Genomic DNA, 16,233 nt, shown 5'->3' with positions numbered 1-16,233 from the left:
TGATGTTTAATTTTAATTAACTTAAGCGTGAAGAGGCACGTGGCCACCACAGTGGACAGTGTAGTTCTGGGAAACCCCTCCTCCCTGAAGCTCTCTGCTGAAAGTGGGGAGCACTCATCTGGGGCCCCTGTTCTCTGCTCTCACTATCACCGTCCTCCATACCACCTCCCGGTCCCCACGGCAGGAGCCCCGGCACTTCTCGCAGGTCTGGGCCAGGAAGGCTTGCTGAACACCCAGTGGGTGCTGAGGCTGCAGGCAGGACGGTAACCTTTCAGAACAAGGCGACTGTCTGGAAATAACCAACAGCCAGGGGGGGCTGGCGTGGGGCTGGGGAGGGAAGGGAAGTTCCTGGGCCCCTCCCTGCATCTAAATGGTTCGATTCTAGAGCAGCGATTCTCGGCCTTTTGGAGACTAGCGGGGGTACCATACGTGCCTGTGAGAATCTAATGAGAGAGACAGACGCTGACCCCAGAAACTGCACAGAGATGCCCATCCTCCTCTGGGGGGTCATGACTCCCAGATGGAGGTCTCTGTCCTGAGACAGGAACTGGGGGGCTGCCCTAGGGACCCCCAAAATGATCTTTGGGGGAACCATGAGAAGCAAAAATAGAGCAACAGGCATACACGCAAGGGGCATCGCTGGGTCACCCTGGCCTGCCTGGGGCCGACTCGGGGGCCAGGCCGGGAGAGCACCCAGGCCGCACACCGCCCTCCACCATCGCACGGCGCCAGGGACGGGCCGGCCCGGGGCCGACTCGGGGGTCAGGCCAGGAGAGCACCCAGGCCGCACACCGCCCTCCACACGCTCTCTGCCACCGCTGGGCTGAGGCTCCCTGAGAAGTCAGACCTGCCCCCGCCCCCAGCACAGGCTCTCAGAGGGGCTGAGTAAGGGACCTGCAAACCTTAACAGCGCCTCTCCCACTTCTCCAGAGACACCTCCGGTTCTGAGGGTTGGGCTAGGCCGCAGGACGGAGGGCGAGCCGGCTTTGACTTCTACAGACCCGAGCTCGAGTCCCGGCTCAGCTGCTGATCGTTGCTGTGACCACCAGCCACTCGCCGGCCTCACTAACGCTAATGACAGCGGTAGGATGGCGGCCTCCCGGGCGCCGGGGGAGAAAACGGTCACACACGTAACATCAGTCAGCACGCTCTGAGCTCTGGGGTGGTGCCCAGCGCGGCGCTGGGCACCGGACTGGTCTGAGCTCATACCCCCCAGGGCCAGCACTGTTTCTGCCACCATCTCACGGGCAAGGAAACCGAAACTCAGAGAGGTCGAGAGGCCGCCCACGACCACACAGTGAGCGGGGGCGGACCTGGGACTCAGATCCAGGCCTGCAGAGCCCACGGCGCACAGTAGGTGCAGTGAGTAGGGTCCACGGCCGTCAGCAGCATCACCCTTAGGCTGAAGCAGGAGTCCCAGCCAAGGAGCAGCACTGAGGCTTCCCGCTCTGGCCTCCTAACCCCGGAGCTCTCTGAGCGGCTCAGAGCAGGAGGAATGTGAAGCATCAACAACAGTCACATGTTTAAGGTGTAACCCAGACCCACCTAGCCAGAGTCATCCCGTTTGCAGATTCCCGGGCCTTGGCCCGGATTGGCAGAATGAGCTCTTTGCAGGTGGAGCTCAGGAATGTGTGTTTTTCAAAGCACCCAGGGGATTCTGAGGGCCCTGAAGTTTGAGAGCCCACCCAGGAATTCCCATAGACGGATAAGGGGTCGCTGAAGGGTGGGGAGAAAGAAAGGTGAGGACGTGGACAGGAGCAAGCCAGCCGGCGGCGTCAGCCAAGGCCACAGGTGCGAGGCGCCGACAGGGCCCGGGTCTCGAGGCACCCCCCCCCCCCCCGCGGCCCCCGAAGCAGCAGGAAAGGCCCCGGGCACCCCGGGACCAGGAGGGACAGGCAGACGGTACCTTACAATCGCATTTGTGCTTCAGCTCCTGCATGTCTCTCCCCCCAACTCTTAGAGCCAGGATGTCTCTCTTAGTCCTGACGCATCTCTCCTTTAGCCTAGTCAGGTCTGGAGAAAGCTGGAGCCCCGGGCAGCCAAGCAGAAGGAGCAGGTGAGGGGCAGGGCAGGCAGCAGACCAGACACGGCGACAGAGGAGAAAGGAGACTCGGGTGAGGCAGAGGAGGGACCGCGCGGGGCAGCAGGATGGGGCCTGGGGACCTGCTGCCTGGGGTCAGCTCCAGCAGCACGCAGCCCGACACGCCAGCCAGCTGGGGGCCGGGGCTCAGGAGCTGGGGGCAGGGGGGAGGGGAACAGCCCAGGCCCCTTCCCAGCGCTCAGAGGACAAGGGCTGTGTCTCCGTTATCTCCCCATCCTGGGGGCCCAGCGTGGGGCTCCTGACAGAGGAAGTTCTTGGTAAGTTTCTGAGATGGAAGGGTGGTAGGTGGCTGGATGGGTGCGTGCAGAGAGGGGTAGCTGGCTGGGTGGGCAACAGACAGATGGTAGATGAACAGGCCCACGGACGAATGGATGGACAGATAAATGGATGGATGCGAGAGCAAGTGGATACATTCAGTTGGATGATTCTACAGCTGGGCAAATGGGTAGAGGGACGAACCGATAGTCATAAATGAATAAAAACGTGGATGAATTAGTGAGTGGACAGAAGCAGTGCTATGCTGGTACAGTCAGCCAGTGGTTCTGCAGGGAAAAGCACCCTGCTTCGCTGTACTTCCATGGTGCGAGCATGCTCGCCGCGGACAGTTTCAGGCTACCGATGTGACATCACTGAGCGTGAGGTTGGGGAGGGATGCGCACGTTTGGTTCTCGGGTTCTAATGAGCTAGGACCAACTGGCCAGAGCCCGTCACTTGGAGGAAGGGTGGACGGACAGAGCGAGGAACAGCTCGGGGAGGGAGAGGCGGGCGACTGGATGGAACGATGGGGCTGACTGGCTTCGTACCATCTGGGGAGATGGACAGAGAGATGCACAGACAGACAGCCACTCAAATGCATGAACCTCAGGAGCAAGGGTAGCATTTGGCCAAGTGCAGAGAAGATAAGACTGGAACTACTTGTAGGAAGCAGACAAGCAGAGGGGTCGGGAGCATGAGCTCAGAGGCAGGGAGGCTACTTTCAAATCTCTGTTCCCCGCTGACCAGCTTCGAAGTCTCTTTACCTCACTGAGTGACAGCTTCCTCACAGGTAAAGTGGCCATAGTAACCACCTCATAGTATCATTAAGAAGGTTAAATGGGTGAAGCAGACAGAACCTAGAGCTTATTGAGTGTTCAAAAAAATGGAAGCCAGTATTATTGGACTGTCTTTCAAATACTAAGTGCCCAATATTTGTTGAACAGATGGACAGTTGGCTGGATGGACGGATGGACAGATGGATGGCTGGATGAATGAATGGACACAGTATTTTCTTCCGAACCCGATGTGATGTTGAGTTGGGGTTCTACCACTTATGGGCTGCGTGGCCTTCACCACATCATTTAACCTCTCTGAGCTTCTGTTGCTTAGGTTCTCTGATCCTAACAAAATGAGACTCTTCTTTTTTTAATGAGACTCTTAAAGCAAATGATACCAACCACTCTGAGGTCTCAGGAACAATAAATGAAACTGCTCCATAAGCTGTACCATACTAGGCAAAGGTTTGCTACTGATATGCAAAGAAGTAGCGGGACAGGGAAAATCCTGAGAGTTACTCAGCCTCCCAAAAAACTGGAGTCCTGTTTCATCTGTAAAAAAGATTGATGTGATACAGTCATTAAGGCCCTGGGCCTCCGCCTCTCTGACCCTGAGGATCGGAAGGACTAGGCCAACTGCAGCGGCCAGATCGGAGTCACCCAGCTGAGCTCCCAGCTGGTTCTACTGCCCAGGCCTCTGACAGCCAGACCACGGTCACCTTAATTATGAAGATGCCACAGTCAGGAAAACGTTCAGTGCAGCTCATTTCACAGCTGGAAAAGGCACCTCCCACTGACCGTGGCCCTCACGAACCTAGACCAGGCTTCCAGTTAGGTCTGGGTCAGGGGCTTCTGAGGGGTCCCTCTGCAGACCCTGTCATTCTCTTTGGCAAAAGTCCGCCCGCCGAGGGTTGGCCTGGCCAGACCCCTGCAGGAGGGGCTCCCCTGGTTCTTTCACAGCTGCACAGGGCACAGTCCCGTCAGTCTCTGAGGACAGGACTCGACACTGCCCAGCTCTGCTGTCCGCGGCCCCGGAGCACACAGCACGCAGGCAAGCAGAGGGGGCCCCGGAGCCGTGCCGCCGCGGCAATGCAAGGCCGGGGGGCAGATGTGCCCCCGCAGCTCAGGAGAGGCTCGGGGCAGGGGGCTCCCAGGCAGAGGTGGCTGTCAGAGGAAAAGCCCTCCACCATCCGCAGGGGAGCAGGTGGGCCGGGCCGCAGCCAGGGAAGAAGTCCTCGCAGTGAGAAATTCCAAGAATGCTGCCATGCCATCTGTCTGCTGAGGAAGAGCTTGAGGGTGTGTGGGACACGGGTCCACAGGCAGCCGCCAGGACCCACCTGGGGCCAGGTCAAGCTGAGGGCTCTCCCAGCGTTTCTCAAAGCGCTCTGTGGGCCCTCGGCCACCCCTGGGGACCCAGGGCTGTTAAAAAGCAGGTGGCCAGGCCCCATCCAGCTCTGGAGCTGGGAGTGAGGCCCCAGCGTCTGCCCCCATGATCCCAATGCCCACGGGAAAGGCCAAACTCCACATCCCCCTCCTGCCTGGAGAGGGCCTGAAGCTTCCCTCTCGGTCCCCAGCAAGAAGGCAGGGGGCCAGGAACGCGGCCACAGGGGACTCGGAGGGACAGCCAGGGGCTGGGGACAAGGGCTGGCCCAGGCCGGGAGTCCCAGCTGCCCACACTCTCCAGAGCCATGCTGGGCACACAGGCCCACCCTCCTCTCAAGAGGCTCCCCTGGGGGAGCGGTGGCTTCACAGTCTTGCAAGGGTGGAAGCAGGAAGGGGCCTGTTCCCCGGCTCTCGTCTGGGCTGTTCCTCCCACCAGGGACCCCCGCCTCCTCCGGCTCCTGCCGCCTCTCTTGGAAGCCTCCTGTGATCAGGCCCATCAAATCCCACCTGCATCGGTCAGGCCATAGGAACAGAGGCTCAGGTTCACAGAAAGGCCTGTTTTTCTTCCTTTTTGACAAACCGTTTTGTACTTGGTATCTCCTCCTAGGCCACAAGGTTTCCCTGAGCCTGGGTTGGGTCTTCCTGCCCCCCGAGACCCCCATCCGCACCCTAAGAGGTGTCAGAGATGCTTAACTTTTCGGTTAGCAAGAGGTCAAGGCTGCTCTCTGTGGCCCTGCCGTGGGGACCAGCTAAGAGGAGACTGGGGCTCAGGGGACACCTGCTCAGGCCCTGTCTTCCCGAGGACTGGGGTGCCTTCTTCATCTCAGTAAAGTCTGTCTGAAGACTCCTAGGCGTGGGTGCTGCTCTGGCCTGCACCCCCTCCCCACCAGGGGATCCCCAAACTGAGAAAGGGGTGGGAGGCACTCTGAAAACATGGAGTTGGACACCCCCCATAATCCAGCCCAGGCCTGAGGCCCCTGCCTGCTCCCTGCCCTCCCTGTGGGCAGGACTCAGGGACACCTCGCTCACTTGCCTGCCTTGGTCTTTCCAAAAAAACCTGAGAGGGACCCAGTCACCTCTGGTTGGGCAGGCCTGTCTCAAAGAAGCGGCTCCCATTAAATCCCAAATCTCAGCATGGACAGCGTCTGCCTTTTGGTGGCTTCTACAGAACAGAGGAGCCCGGCAGGCTACAGCCAGTCCACGGGGTCACACAGAGTCAGACACGACCTAGGGACCGAACAGCCAGAACAAATAGGACAGGCAAGGCTGTCACAGGAGAGGAGGGACCAGACAGTCCGTCCTCTTGGCTTCCGTGGCTCCTTCCGTGAAGTCAACAGAATGAACTACGTTCCAGGTACTTTGAAAGGCTTTGGAAAAGAAGCCCTCTGGCGGCTCTGTCTGAGCCCGCTTGGTCACCTCCCCAGGGCAGAGGGCTGTGGGGTCTAGGACTGATCTGAGAAGCAGAGTTGGTGCTAAGTCGCTTCAGTTGTGTCCAACTCTTTGTGACCCCATGGACCATGGCCTGCCCGGCTCCTCTGTCCCTGCGATTCTCCAGGCAGGAACACTGGAGCGGGTTGCCATGCCCCCCTCCAGGGGATCTTCCTGACCCAGGGATGGAACCCGCGTCCCCTGTGTCTCCTGCACTGGCAGACTGGACTTCACTATTAGGGCACGTGTCACCTCTCAGCCATCAGTGAGGCTGCCCAAGCCCGTGAGGAGGAGGATTCTGAAGCCGGATCTGACTCCGTGAGCATCCTTCTCGGTCGCTGGGGCCGCCGCAGGCACAGCGGAGCTGGGCGGCGCTGGCGCGGGCACCAACCACGCCCATTATCGGTAAGGGGCGCGCCGGGACCAACCAGCACCGGCGGGTCGTTTCCCGTCTCAGGACACCAGGGCCCCTGCTCCCTCTCGCACCACACTCCTGGGAGTCACTGAGGCTGAGCCACGAGTCTCAGCCCTGGCCCTCACCGCCCGGCTCGCGGGGGCCCGGGGCTGGGGTGACAGATGCCCCCTCCCTTCACCTTGGGCTGGAAGGACACTCGATGCTTGGTGGGCTCTGCCTCTGGCTTGGCCTCCTCGCCCGAGTCCTCGCTGTAGCTCTCGAACTCGCTGGAGCTCCAGCCTAGGTCCTCCGGCTCCCGGGGCGCCCTGTCCTGGTGTGCATCCTCGCAGGGCTGGTTCCTCTCCGCCTCTGCTGGCCAAGAGACGGGGCTGGTGAGCGGAGATCCTGCGGCCAAGCCCAGCAGACCCGGTTTCTGAACTCAGGGTGGGCGGGGGCAGGTGGGGGGGTGGGGTCAGGGTGGACCTCCATCTCCGCTTCCTGGTCCATAAGCGTGGGGCAAGAAGAACATGACATCCACCCGCAGAGGGAGGAGGACGTGAAAAATGCAGAAAAGCACAAGAAATGCGCCCGGCACACAACAGGCCCAACAACGTCCTCCTGGTGGGGGAGACAGACTGGGAGTCTGGAACATGTACACGTGGCTGTGCTTAAAACAGATAAGCAACACGGGCTACTGTACGGCAGAGACGTGTGTGCTCCATCCCTGAGTCGTGTCCGGCTCTGAGACCCCACGGACTGTAGCCCGCCAAGCTCCTCTGTCCATGGGGTTTCCCAGGCAAGAAAACTGGAGTGGGTAGCCCTTTCCTTCCCCAGGGGAGCTTTCCAACCCAGCGATCGAACCCGCATCTCCTGTGTTGCAGGCAGATTCTTTATCGCTGAGTCACCTGGGAAGCCCTATAGCACAGAGAACTCTGCTCAACACTTTTTTAATAACCTAAATGGGAAAAGAAAGTGGAGAAGAACAGATACACATGCATGTTTAACTGAATCACTTTGCTTCACACCTGAAACTAACACAACGCTGTTAATCAACTATGCTCCAAGAGAAAATGAAAGTTAAAAAAACAAATTTCTTCCCCCTATTGGCATCACTTTTCCAGGATCTCAGTGCTCATTCTGGGCCTCTTTAGCATTTTTTAGTGGAAAAGAGAAGACCGGGGACCCAGTTCTGACTCAGGCCCTCAGCTCTGGCCTCAGCACCCTTAGGGGGGACACGGGCAGTGAAGATGTTCTGAAGCATTGAATGACTCGGGTCCCTTGTCCCAGATCTGAGTTCCCCGTGAGGCTCCAGGACAGTCCAGTAGGGGGCGCGCCTGGCCCATCATCCAGGAGAGTTCCCTCTTCTTCCACAGGAAACCGGGACAGAGACCTGGGAGTCCTTCGCCCCGTAGGGACGGGCGCCATCAGGGCTGGGCCTGCTTTGGTCCCTGTAAACTCGGGTTTGAGATGCTGCTTCCAAGACAGGAAAGCCACCTTCCTGGGCCCAGAGCCCAGGGTCCCAGCCTAGCCTCCACTTCACTGATGGTAGTTCACATCCTGGGCTGTTACCTGGACCCAGGCCTCACAAAAGTGAGACCAGACTCCCAAAACTGCACAAAGGTGAAAACGCTTGCTGTCAGCTTAGAGGAAATGGCACTAGGATGGGTTTTAAATTTTATTTTATTTTTGGGGTGCGGGGGGTTAAAATTTAAAAAAAAAAATCTGCTCAGAAACCGCACATACTGAAGAGCTGAGAACTTTGGTTTTCAGAGCTGTATCTGCAAAATGGGGATAATAATAAGCTGAAAGGTGAAGGAAATAAAAAACAGGGATGAAAAGCCCTTAGCCAAGAGCCTGGTACACGGCAGGCACTCAGCAAAGAGCAGCTGGTCCTGTCTCATGGGGGCCCTGGGTGGGCTTGAGTGTCTCTGCACTGACCCCAAGCCTCCACCTCCCCACACAGGGAGGCTGGGGGTGAGGGGTGTGGAGAGACTGTCAGCCAAAGAGCAGAACAGACACACGGGGCTTAGCTGGAGACTCTGGTCCCAGGATCAGGAGGGAGCACGGTTATTTTTTCAGCAAAAGACAATAGTGACCAATGTCTCCAGGGAGTCGAGCGGCTGGAGACCAGGCTGTGCCCTTTCCTGGGGTGACTGTCCCATCACCGCAGCAGAGGCTCCACGACCCATGAGCCAAGGGGCAGAGCTCGGTTCTTGGGGCACCCTGAAGCAAGAACCACGTGGCATCCACTGCCCCTTGCTTCTGGCCCCGGCCACCTACAACCACCTACATGCCACCTACATGCCAGGTTCTCCCAGCGGTCCTTGGGGCCAGAAACTACCACCTCATCCTATGAGATAAATGAGACCAATGGAGCCCAAAGTCAGGCAGTGAGCGGGAAGGGGGCTCCATCCACCTACCGTGCTGCCTTCCACAGAGGCCATGCTTACGATCCCCAGGCTCATTGAGAAACACTGTCTCCTACGGAGACAGAGTCACCAAATTCCTGAGTCTTCAGGGGCCTCACAGAGGTCTGCTTCCCCACCTCCAGCCCTGGCTGATGCCTCGGGCTTCACTAACACTCAAGATCACAGCCTCTGTTTCAAAGCACTTACCACCACCTGCTCAGGGCTCTACTACAACCCAAGGAGGAAGCTAGTACTGCCTGGTTTTACAGATGCATCAGATGAGACCAGAGAGGTTAAGATGTTCTGTGGTGCAACCCTCCCCAAAGCCCTACACAGTCAGGATGATATTCTGATTTCACATGAAGAAGTCGATGCCCAAAGCACAGAACCCTGTGCCCGAGTCAATGGCAGCACCCAGGTAAGAACCCAGGGCTGTGTGTCCACTGGCCTGTGCGGTCTGCACCTCAGTGGACACCCTCCCCGTGGAGGGCCCACTGAGCCCACAGGCCACGCAGGTCAGCGCTGGGCCTTGGCAGGTATGATGCTCACAACAAGAGCGTTTCCTGTGGCGTGCACCCGCTGAGGGCCGGCCACAGCCTCGAGAGAGAGCGGGTGTCCCAGGGCAGGCACCCTGGTCCTCAGTCTGCAGGCCTGGAGCTGGCTCTAGGCCACCTGCTCCTGCCCATCTCAGAGTAAACTACAGGACATGCCATATCCCCACACAGGGGTGCCCAGTGAAGACTGTGACCAAGCAATCACCGGCTCGATGGGATTCAGGTGGGAGAACAGCCCAAAGGGGCCAAATAACGGCCTCAGGCCACTCAGATCTCCCGGCTCTGGAACGTTCATATAGCCACCCATTCCCACTCTTCCAGACTGGAGACAGCTAGAGGCAGAAAAGGGTTCCGGGCTCCTCCAGGGATGGGCTTGCCGAATGGACGCGTGGATCACAAGCCCAGCCTCCCCGTTCCTGGGGTGGGCGTCAGGAGTGTGCCTCCGGGGACCCCGGGCCGTGTCGTCTTGTCTGCGCGGCTCTTCTCTTGGACCATATGCTGCCCCAGCACGGTTATGGTTGCCCCTCTCAGACTGGGAGCTCCTCAAATGCAGGGGCTTGAAACGGGGAGCCCCTGAAGACAGGCAGAATCGTGTTATGCAAAAAGCAGATCAAACATATGTCTATTCGAATTCTGGCTGTGTGATCTGGGTGGGGCTGGTGGCTTAACCTCTCTGATGTGACTGTCAACTGGAGCCACAGGCCCTACCCAACCAATCTCTCAGGTTGATTGAGCAGGGGGAGCAACTGTGCTTCATCTGCCACAAAATGCCACCCAAATCCTTTGTAGCGAAGGGACAGAGCACTGGACTTGGAGTCAGAATGACCCAGGTTCAAATCCCAGCCCTCCTCTATAGCTTCCTCCTCTGAAGAATAAGGAAGTAATCCCCTAAGCCAAGGGGCTTGCCAGGTGGTGCAGTGGTAAAGAATCCACCTGCCAATGAAGGATATGCAAGAGATGTGGGTTCGATTCCTGAGTCAGGAAGATCCCCTGGAGTAAGAAATAGCAACTCCCTCCAGTATTCTTGCCTGGAAAATTTCACAGACAGAGGAGCCTGACAGTTTACAGTTCATAAGGTCTCAAAGAGCGACTGAGCACGCACGCACACACACACACACACACACACACACACAGAGCCTAAGTCAAAGTTTCAAACCAAATTACATGAGACAAACCATGAAGAGCCACTGGCGTGTTCAAGCAAAGATGGCTCTTACGGTGAATGGATGTTAAACACCCCTCCTCCCTGGGTGGTCCTCTCTCGAGCCAGGTGAGCATGTGGGCCTGGGCCAGGGGACTGACCTTCCTCTGCCCTGTCCACCCTCTGTGGCCGCAATCTCCCCATCTTCCCAGCCCACCAGGGGCCTGTCTCCAGAGGCAGGCCCAGGCTTTCCCAGGCTTTCTCTGCTGCGTTCAGCTTTAACAAGCTATCATTCCCAACAGCCCTGGGATGTCTGAACTATTAACCCATTTTCAGGAGGAAAGGACACCCCGAGAAGTGAATGACTTGCCTGGGGATCCACAGAACCCAGTGGCTCAGCGGTAAAGAATCTGCCTGCAATGCTGGAAATGTGGCAGGAGCCACGGGTTCAATCCCTGGGTCTGAAAGATCCCCTGGAGAACGAAGGGCAGCCCACTCCAGTATTCTTGCCTAGAAAATCTCCTGGACAGAAGAGCCTGACGGGCTACAGTCCATAAGGGTCGCAAAAGAGTCAGACGCAACTTAGAAAAGAGTCGGACACAGTTGGGGATCCACAGCCCAGCAACCCCCTGCCAGAGAAGCCCAAACCCCACCCTATTGGGAATATTGAAGCCCCAATATTCCCCTGGAAGCTCTATACCGCACCCATGGAGCCCTAACCCCGCCCCTTGAACCCCTAACCCCAACCTCTTGAAGTCCTAACCCTGCCCCCACGGACCCTAACCCCGCCCCTAGAAGCCCTAACCCCGCCCCATGAAGCCCTAACAACACCGCCCCTTGAATCCCGAACACCGCCCCATGGAGCCCTAACGCCGGCCCAGGCAGCCCTAGCCCCGCCCATGCAGCCCCAACCCCGCCCCATGAAGCCTTAACCCCGCCCTTTGAAGCCCTAACCCCGCCCCTTGAGTCCCGAACACCGCCCCGTGCAGCCCTAGCCCCGCCCCAACCCGGCCTGCTCTCAGCCGTCTCCCACGCTCCCTAGCCCCGCCCCATGCGGCCCTAGCCCCGCCCATGAAGCCCCAACCCCGTCCATGAAGCCCTAGCCCCGCCCATGAAGCCCCAACCCCGTCCATGAAGCCTTAACCCCGCCCTTTGAAGCCCTAACCCCGCCCCTTGAGTCCCGAACACCGCCCCGTGCAGCCCTAGCCCCGCCCCAACCCGGCCTGCTCTCAGCCGTCTCCCACGCTCCCTAGCCCCGCCCCATGCGGCCCTAGCCCCGCCCATGAAGCCCCAACCCTGTCCATGAAGCCCTAGCCCCGCCCATGAAGCCCCAACCCCGTCCATGAAGCCCTAACCCCGCCCATGCAGCCCTAGCCCCGCCCCAGCCCGGCCAGCTCGCAGCCTTCTCCCACTCTCCCGGTTTGACTGCAGCGGTTTTTAACAGCAGGGAGGAGGGGCCATGCGCCGGGTGGGGCCGGGCAGGAAATGCACAAGGAGACCCTCGCCAGGCCCCGCCTCCCCCCTCCGTCCCCCACTCTGTCCAGAAAGAAGAGGCTTTACCGGGCTGCTGGGCGTCCAGGTTCTCGCAGGGGACGTCGTCGTAAATCACATCTTCTTCCAGGGCGGGGAAAGTAAACCGCTCGACTGCGAGAGAAGGACAGGGAGGGAGCACGAATGAGGTTGTGGCGCCCAGCGGGAGGCGGCCGCCAGACTGACATCAGGACTGCACCAGCCGGCAGCTCGCTCCGCCCGCCCGCGTCCCCGCGGCCCGGACGGGCCAGCAGCCTGCAGCCCGGCCCCTGGGGAGCCCCCGCCGGCCACTGCTCTCGGAAGACTGGGACAGCTGCCTCTTCCCGCCCCCAGCCCTCCAAGGAGCCCTCCCAAAGGCCGCGGAAGCCCCGCCTGCTTCAGCAGGCCTGCGCACCTGGCTGATGGCACCTGCAGAGAGCCTGAAGCGACGCAGCACAACCGGGCCGGGCCTCGGAAGCCTCTTAAGCCGCCCAGGCCCCCAGGACTGCCCCAAAGGAGTCACCTGGTACCCAGAGGTGGGGGAGGGCAAGGCAGCCACCCTGACTACACGTGATGGCAGGGAGCAGGGATGATGGGATTTGGAGAGTGGGGTTAAGGACAGTCCCCCAAAACTCAGCCAGTGGGGTCCTGACTGGTTAAAAAAAAAATCAGCAAATGAGCATGCTGTTCCCTTGACACTTTGCTGGGTGCACTATGAGCAGGGCAGAGCACACACATGGGTAGCCATGTTAGTAGCTCCCGAAACAGAATATTTACAGAGGTCTTGCCCCTAAAATTGTGTGCCCAGTCTGTGCCCTCTATAGGGACATGCAGCCCTGCAGAGAGAGGTTTTGGAAAACCAGCCCCCAGCCCTGCGGGGGACCTGTCCTCCCCCCACAGGCCTTCCAGGAACAGAGGACCAGATGGACTCTGACGTTCCTCCCTACTGTGTTGCCTCCCGTGGTCGCAGGGCCTCCAAAGCCCTGTAGGACCCTTACCACCCCCTCCCACCAGCACAGATTCTGCCTCTCCAGTGGCCCTCAGACCTGCCCACCTCTCTCCAGGTCCCTAGCTCCAGCCGTCGCCTGCCTCCCCCGGACAGCACCCAGCCCCACTACCTTCTCCCAGAGCATCAGTGATGCGACCGAAATGCAGACGTGGCCACACAGCTGGCTCCCTGGCACCTTCGGGAAAGCAGGGCCTCCAAGGCCTCCCCCACGCACCCTGGGAGGACCTGGGGAGATGGCAGCCTCACCGGGCCCTGCTCACCCCAGACCCTCCCCTCCACCACACCAAGACTCACTGCTTCCCCGGTGACAGGCATCCCCTCGCCCTCAACCTGGACACTCTGGCCCTGATGCCTGCTCCTCTGTGCTCTGCCTCGGGCCTCGTGGGCTCTCTCAGCTCCCACCCTCCTCCTGGCACCCGCCCTCTGCACAGTAAGCGCCCACCCATGTGTCTGGTACTGCTGCCAGAGGGACCCCCTCGTCTTGGGCACCGGGAAACACCCACCGCCCAGATCGACCTGTAGGAGCTTTGGGGGGTGTGGGGGACAGATGAACAGCTGGATGCACCAAGCCCACGTAGCAAGGACAGCCCCTCAGGGAGCACACATCAGCTCCCTCAGCCTAGAGAAGGGGGGCTCTCCTGGCATCACCCTCCTGGGGCTGAGACCTGGGGGGCAGGGTGGGGAGGGGGACTTACTGCGACGGGAACTCTTCCGCCTCCAGCTGGAGCGCTGGACCTCGGAGAAAGCTGCGTCCACGGCGTCCCCATTGCTCACGGCAGCCGGCCTCCTGCAGGCCAAGAAACGGAGCCGTGAGCCAGGAGGGTGGGACAGTTGGCTCCTTGAAGCCTCAGGCAGCTCCTCACCAGGTGATGGGGCCACTCACCCCCAAGGCCGGGAGTCAGAAGGGCTGGGGAGGCCACGGCTGGGTCGGCACGGACGAGCCCCTTCCCCTCCTGGCGTCCTCACCTTTAGAAGGCATTGCAAAGCCGGCCTGCTGCTTTACAAGAGCATAAAGGTCAAATGTATTCATCATGATAACTGACAAGGATTGACTGACATGCATTCCTGGCCAGGGCACCCAGACTCTCCTCGTCCAGGGCAGATCCGGGGGGAATCTCTGTGTCCCAGTCTCTACATACAAAACAGAGGCTATAGTTGGTGGGGAGGGCTGCATCTGAATGACAAGGACCTGCAAAGTTTCAAAAGACGGCACACAGAAAGCAGGGCTTCATCCCCACAGACACTTGAGGATGGGCTGGATCAGAGATGCGCTTCTGGGAGCTGAGAAGCAAAGGGAACACAGTGGGGAAAAAGCAGACACCACCATAACCAAGTAGTCAAGTGAGCATCCCCAGTGACACCACCCAGGTCTCGTGTCCCCAGATATGACTCGACAGGGTGCTCACCCCTGTGGGGCTCTGACCCCAAGCCCATGGCCCCAGGCGAATCATGAAAAAACACCAAACAAGCCCAGACTGGGGGACCTTTCTATAAACACCTGCCCATTACACCTCAGCACTCTCAAGATCGTGAAGAAACAGAAACTCGCAGAGCAGGGTAAATGGTGACTGAAGGTCCCGTGAGTCCCGCGTGGGGTCCTGGGACAAAAAAGGAGCGTAGGCAGAGCAGAGCAGGGTGAATGACGCCTGAAGGCCACGTGAGTCCCGCGTGGGGTCGCGGGAGCCTGAAGGCCACGTGAGTCCCGCGTGGGGTCGCGGGAGCCTGCAGGCCACGTGAGTCCCGCGTGGGGTTGCGGGACAGAAAAGGAGCGTAGGCAGAAAAACGGGTGAAATTCAGATGAAGTGAGAAGTTCAGGGAGTGGTGACATACTGACGCTGATTTCTTGGTTTTGACAAATTCCCTGTGGTCGTGCCGGCTGCCAGCGGTGGGGAAATGGTGTGGGGGTACAAGCAGCTCTGTCTCCTGCCTTCACAACATCTCTAAATCTAAAACGATCCCAAGGTGGAAAGGGTTTGTTTGGGTTTTTTTTAAAGCCCAAGCTCAGGAGACTTCCCTGGTGGTTCAGTGGATTAAGCATCCACCTTCCAGTACAGGGGACACAGGTTCGACCCCTGGTTGGAGAACTAAGATCCATCATGCCCAGGAGCTACTAAGCCCACGGGCCACCACCACTGAGCCTGCACACCCCAACTAGAGAGAGGCCTGTGCCGCAAAAAACAGCCTGTGGGCCACAGTTAGGACCCAACACAGCCAAAAGTAAATAAAATAAAGCCCATGCCCCCCCCCAAAAAAAAGCCACATCTGCCACCCAGAAGGTAGGGGGAAGGGGGGAGGGGGAAGGGGAGGGGAGGAGGGGGAGGGGAAGGGAAGGGAAGGGGAGGGGAGGGGAGAGGAAGGGGAGGGGAGGGGGGAGGAAGGGGAGGGGAGGGGGGAGGAAGGGGAGGGGAGGGGAGGGGGGAGGAAGGGGAGGGGAGGGGAGGGGGGAGGAAGGGGAGGGGAGGGGGGAGGAGGAGGAGGGGGGAGGGGAGGGGGGAGGAGGGGAGGAGGAGGGAGAGGCAAGGACCCCTCCTTCGAGCTGGCCCATGGCCTCGCCTCCCCAGTGACTCTCGGGCAGATCGTAACATCCTTCCTGCTCTGCAGGGCACGGCAGAGGAACCCGCCCAGGATCACAGGGCCCGTGAGTGGCAGAGCCGGACGGTGAAGCCAGCTTGCTGGGTCCCGAAGCTGGGCCCTCAGGACTGCGTCTCAAGTAACAGAGTGTAGGCGGCTGTGACGGTGAAAACATACCACACCTCTGCTGTCCAAGGAGCCACTCGTGGCTACGGAGCATGTGGAAGGCGGCTGGTGGAACTCGTGTGGCTAAGGAACTTAATTGTTCATTCTGTTTCTCTTTAGGTAACTTTAAGTAGCCACATGTGGCTAGCAGCCCCCAGACGGGATGGCGCAGGCCTAAGCTCCGCACTACTGGAGAAGCATCTCAACTCCAGTTTTGCTGCCAGAAGTGAGCAGAGTCACCCCGGGGGTGAGGGGCACGTTTCAGTCCTGGGATAACGCTTTCTGTCAGCAGGAAGTCAAGGTCAAGATGGGACAGAGCTGGTCTGGAGGGAGCCAGCTGAGCCCTAGTCGCTAACAACAGTCCCAGGTCACCATCTTCTTAACCAGGAGACGCCTCAAAGCACCGCGTCCAGCCACTCGGATAAGCACAGATGGAACCAAACCATTCCAGCTGAAGTCAGCATGGTCTGAAAGTTTGTTTTGACAGAAATAGACTCACAGACTTAGAGAACGAACTTATGTTTGCCAGCGGGAAGGAT

At 59.3% G+C, this 16,233-nt stretch overlaps 1 protein-coding gene across 6 annotated transcripts in view; it reads right to left on the bottom strand.

The window, feature by feature from the left end:
• ARHGEF10L (Rho guanine nucleotide exchange factor 10 like) overlaps positions 1-16,233 on the bottom strand; it is a 148,969-nt gene that overhangs the window by 77,573 nt on the left and 55,163 nt on the right. For 3 of the 6 annotated variants that reach the window (XM_061148023.1, XM_061148030.1, XM_061148024.1), the window contains exons 5-8: positions 13,842-13,955; positions 13,654-13,745; positions 12,001-12,084; positions 6,537-6,709 (exon numbers count right to left, since the gene is read on the bottom strand). In XM_061148023.1, the coding sequence (XP_061004006.1) occupies positions 6,537-6,709; positions 12,001-12,084; positions 13,654-13,745; positions 13,842-13,955 (463 nt within the window). The remainder of the gene's footprint in view (positions 1-6,536; positions 6,710-12,000; positions 12,085-13,653; positions 13,746-13,841; positions 13,956-16,233) is intronic. The other 3 variants (XM_061148025.1, XM_061148026.1, XM_061148027.1) reach the window with 3 other exon arrangements.

This window comes from Dama dama, chromosome 8 (genome assembly GCF_033118175.1).
Source record: "Dama dama isolate Ldn47 chromosome 8, ASM3311817v1, whole genome shotgun sequence".
NCBI classification, from domain to species: domain Eukaryota; kingdom Metazoa; phylum Chordata; class Mammalia; order Artiodactyla; family Cervidae; genus Dama; species Dama dama.
Note: the sequence above shows the minus strand (reverse complement) of the source record. Positions and strands in the feature narration are given on the sequence as shown.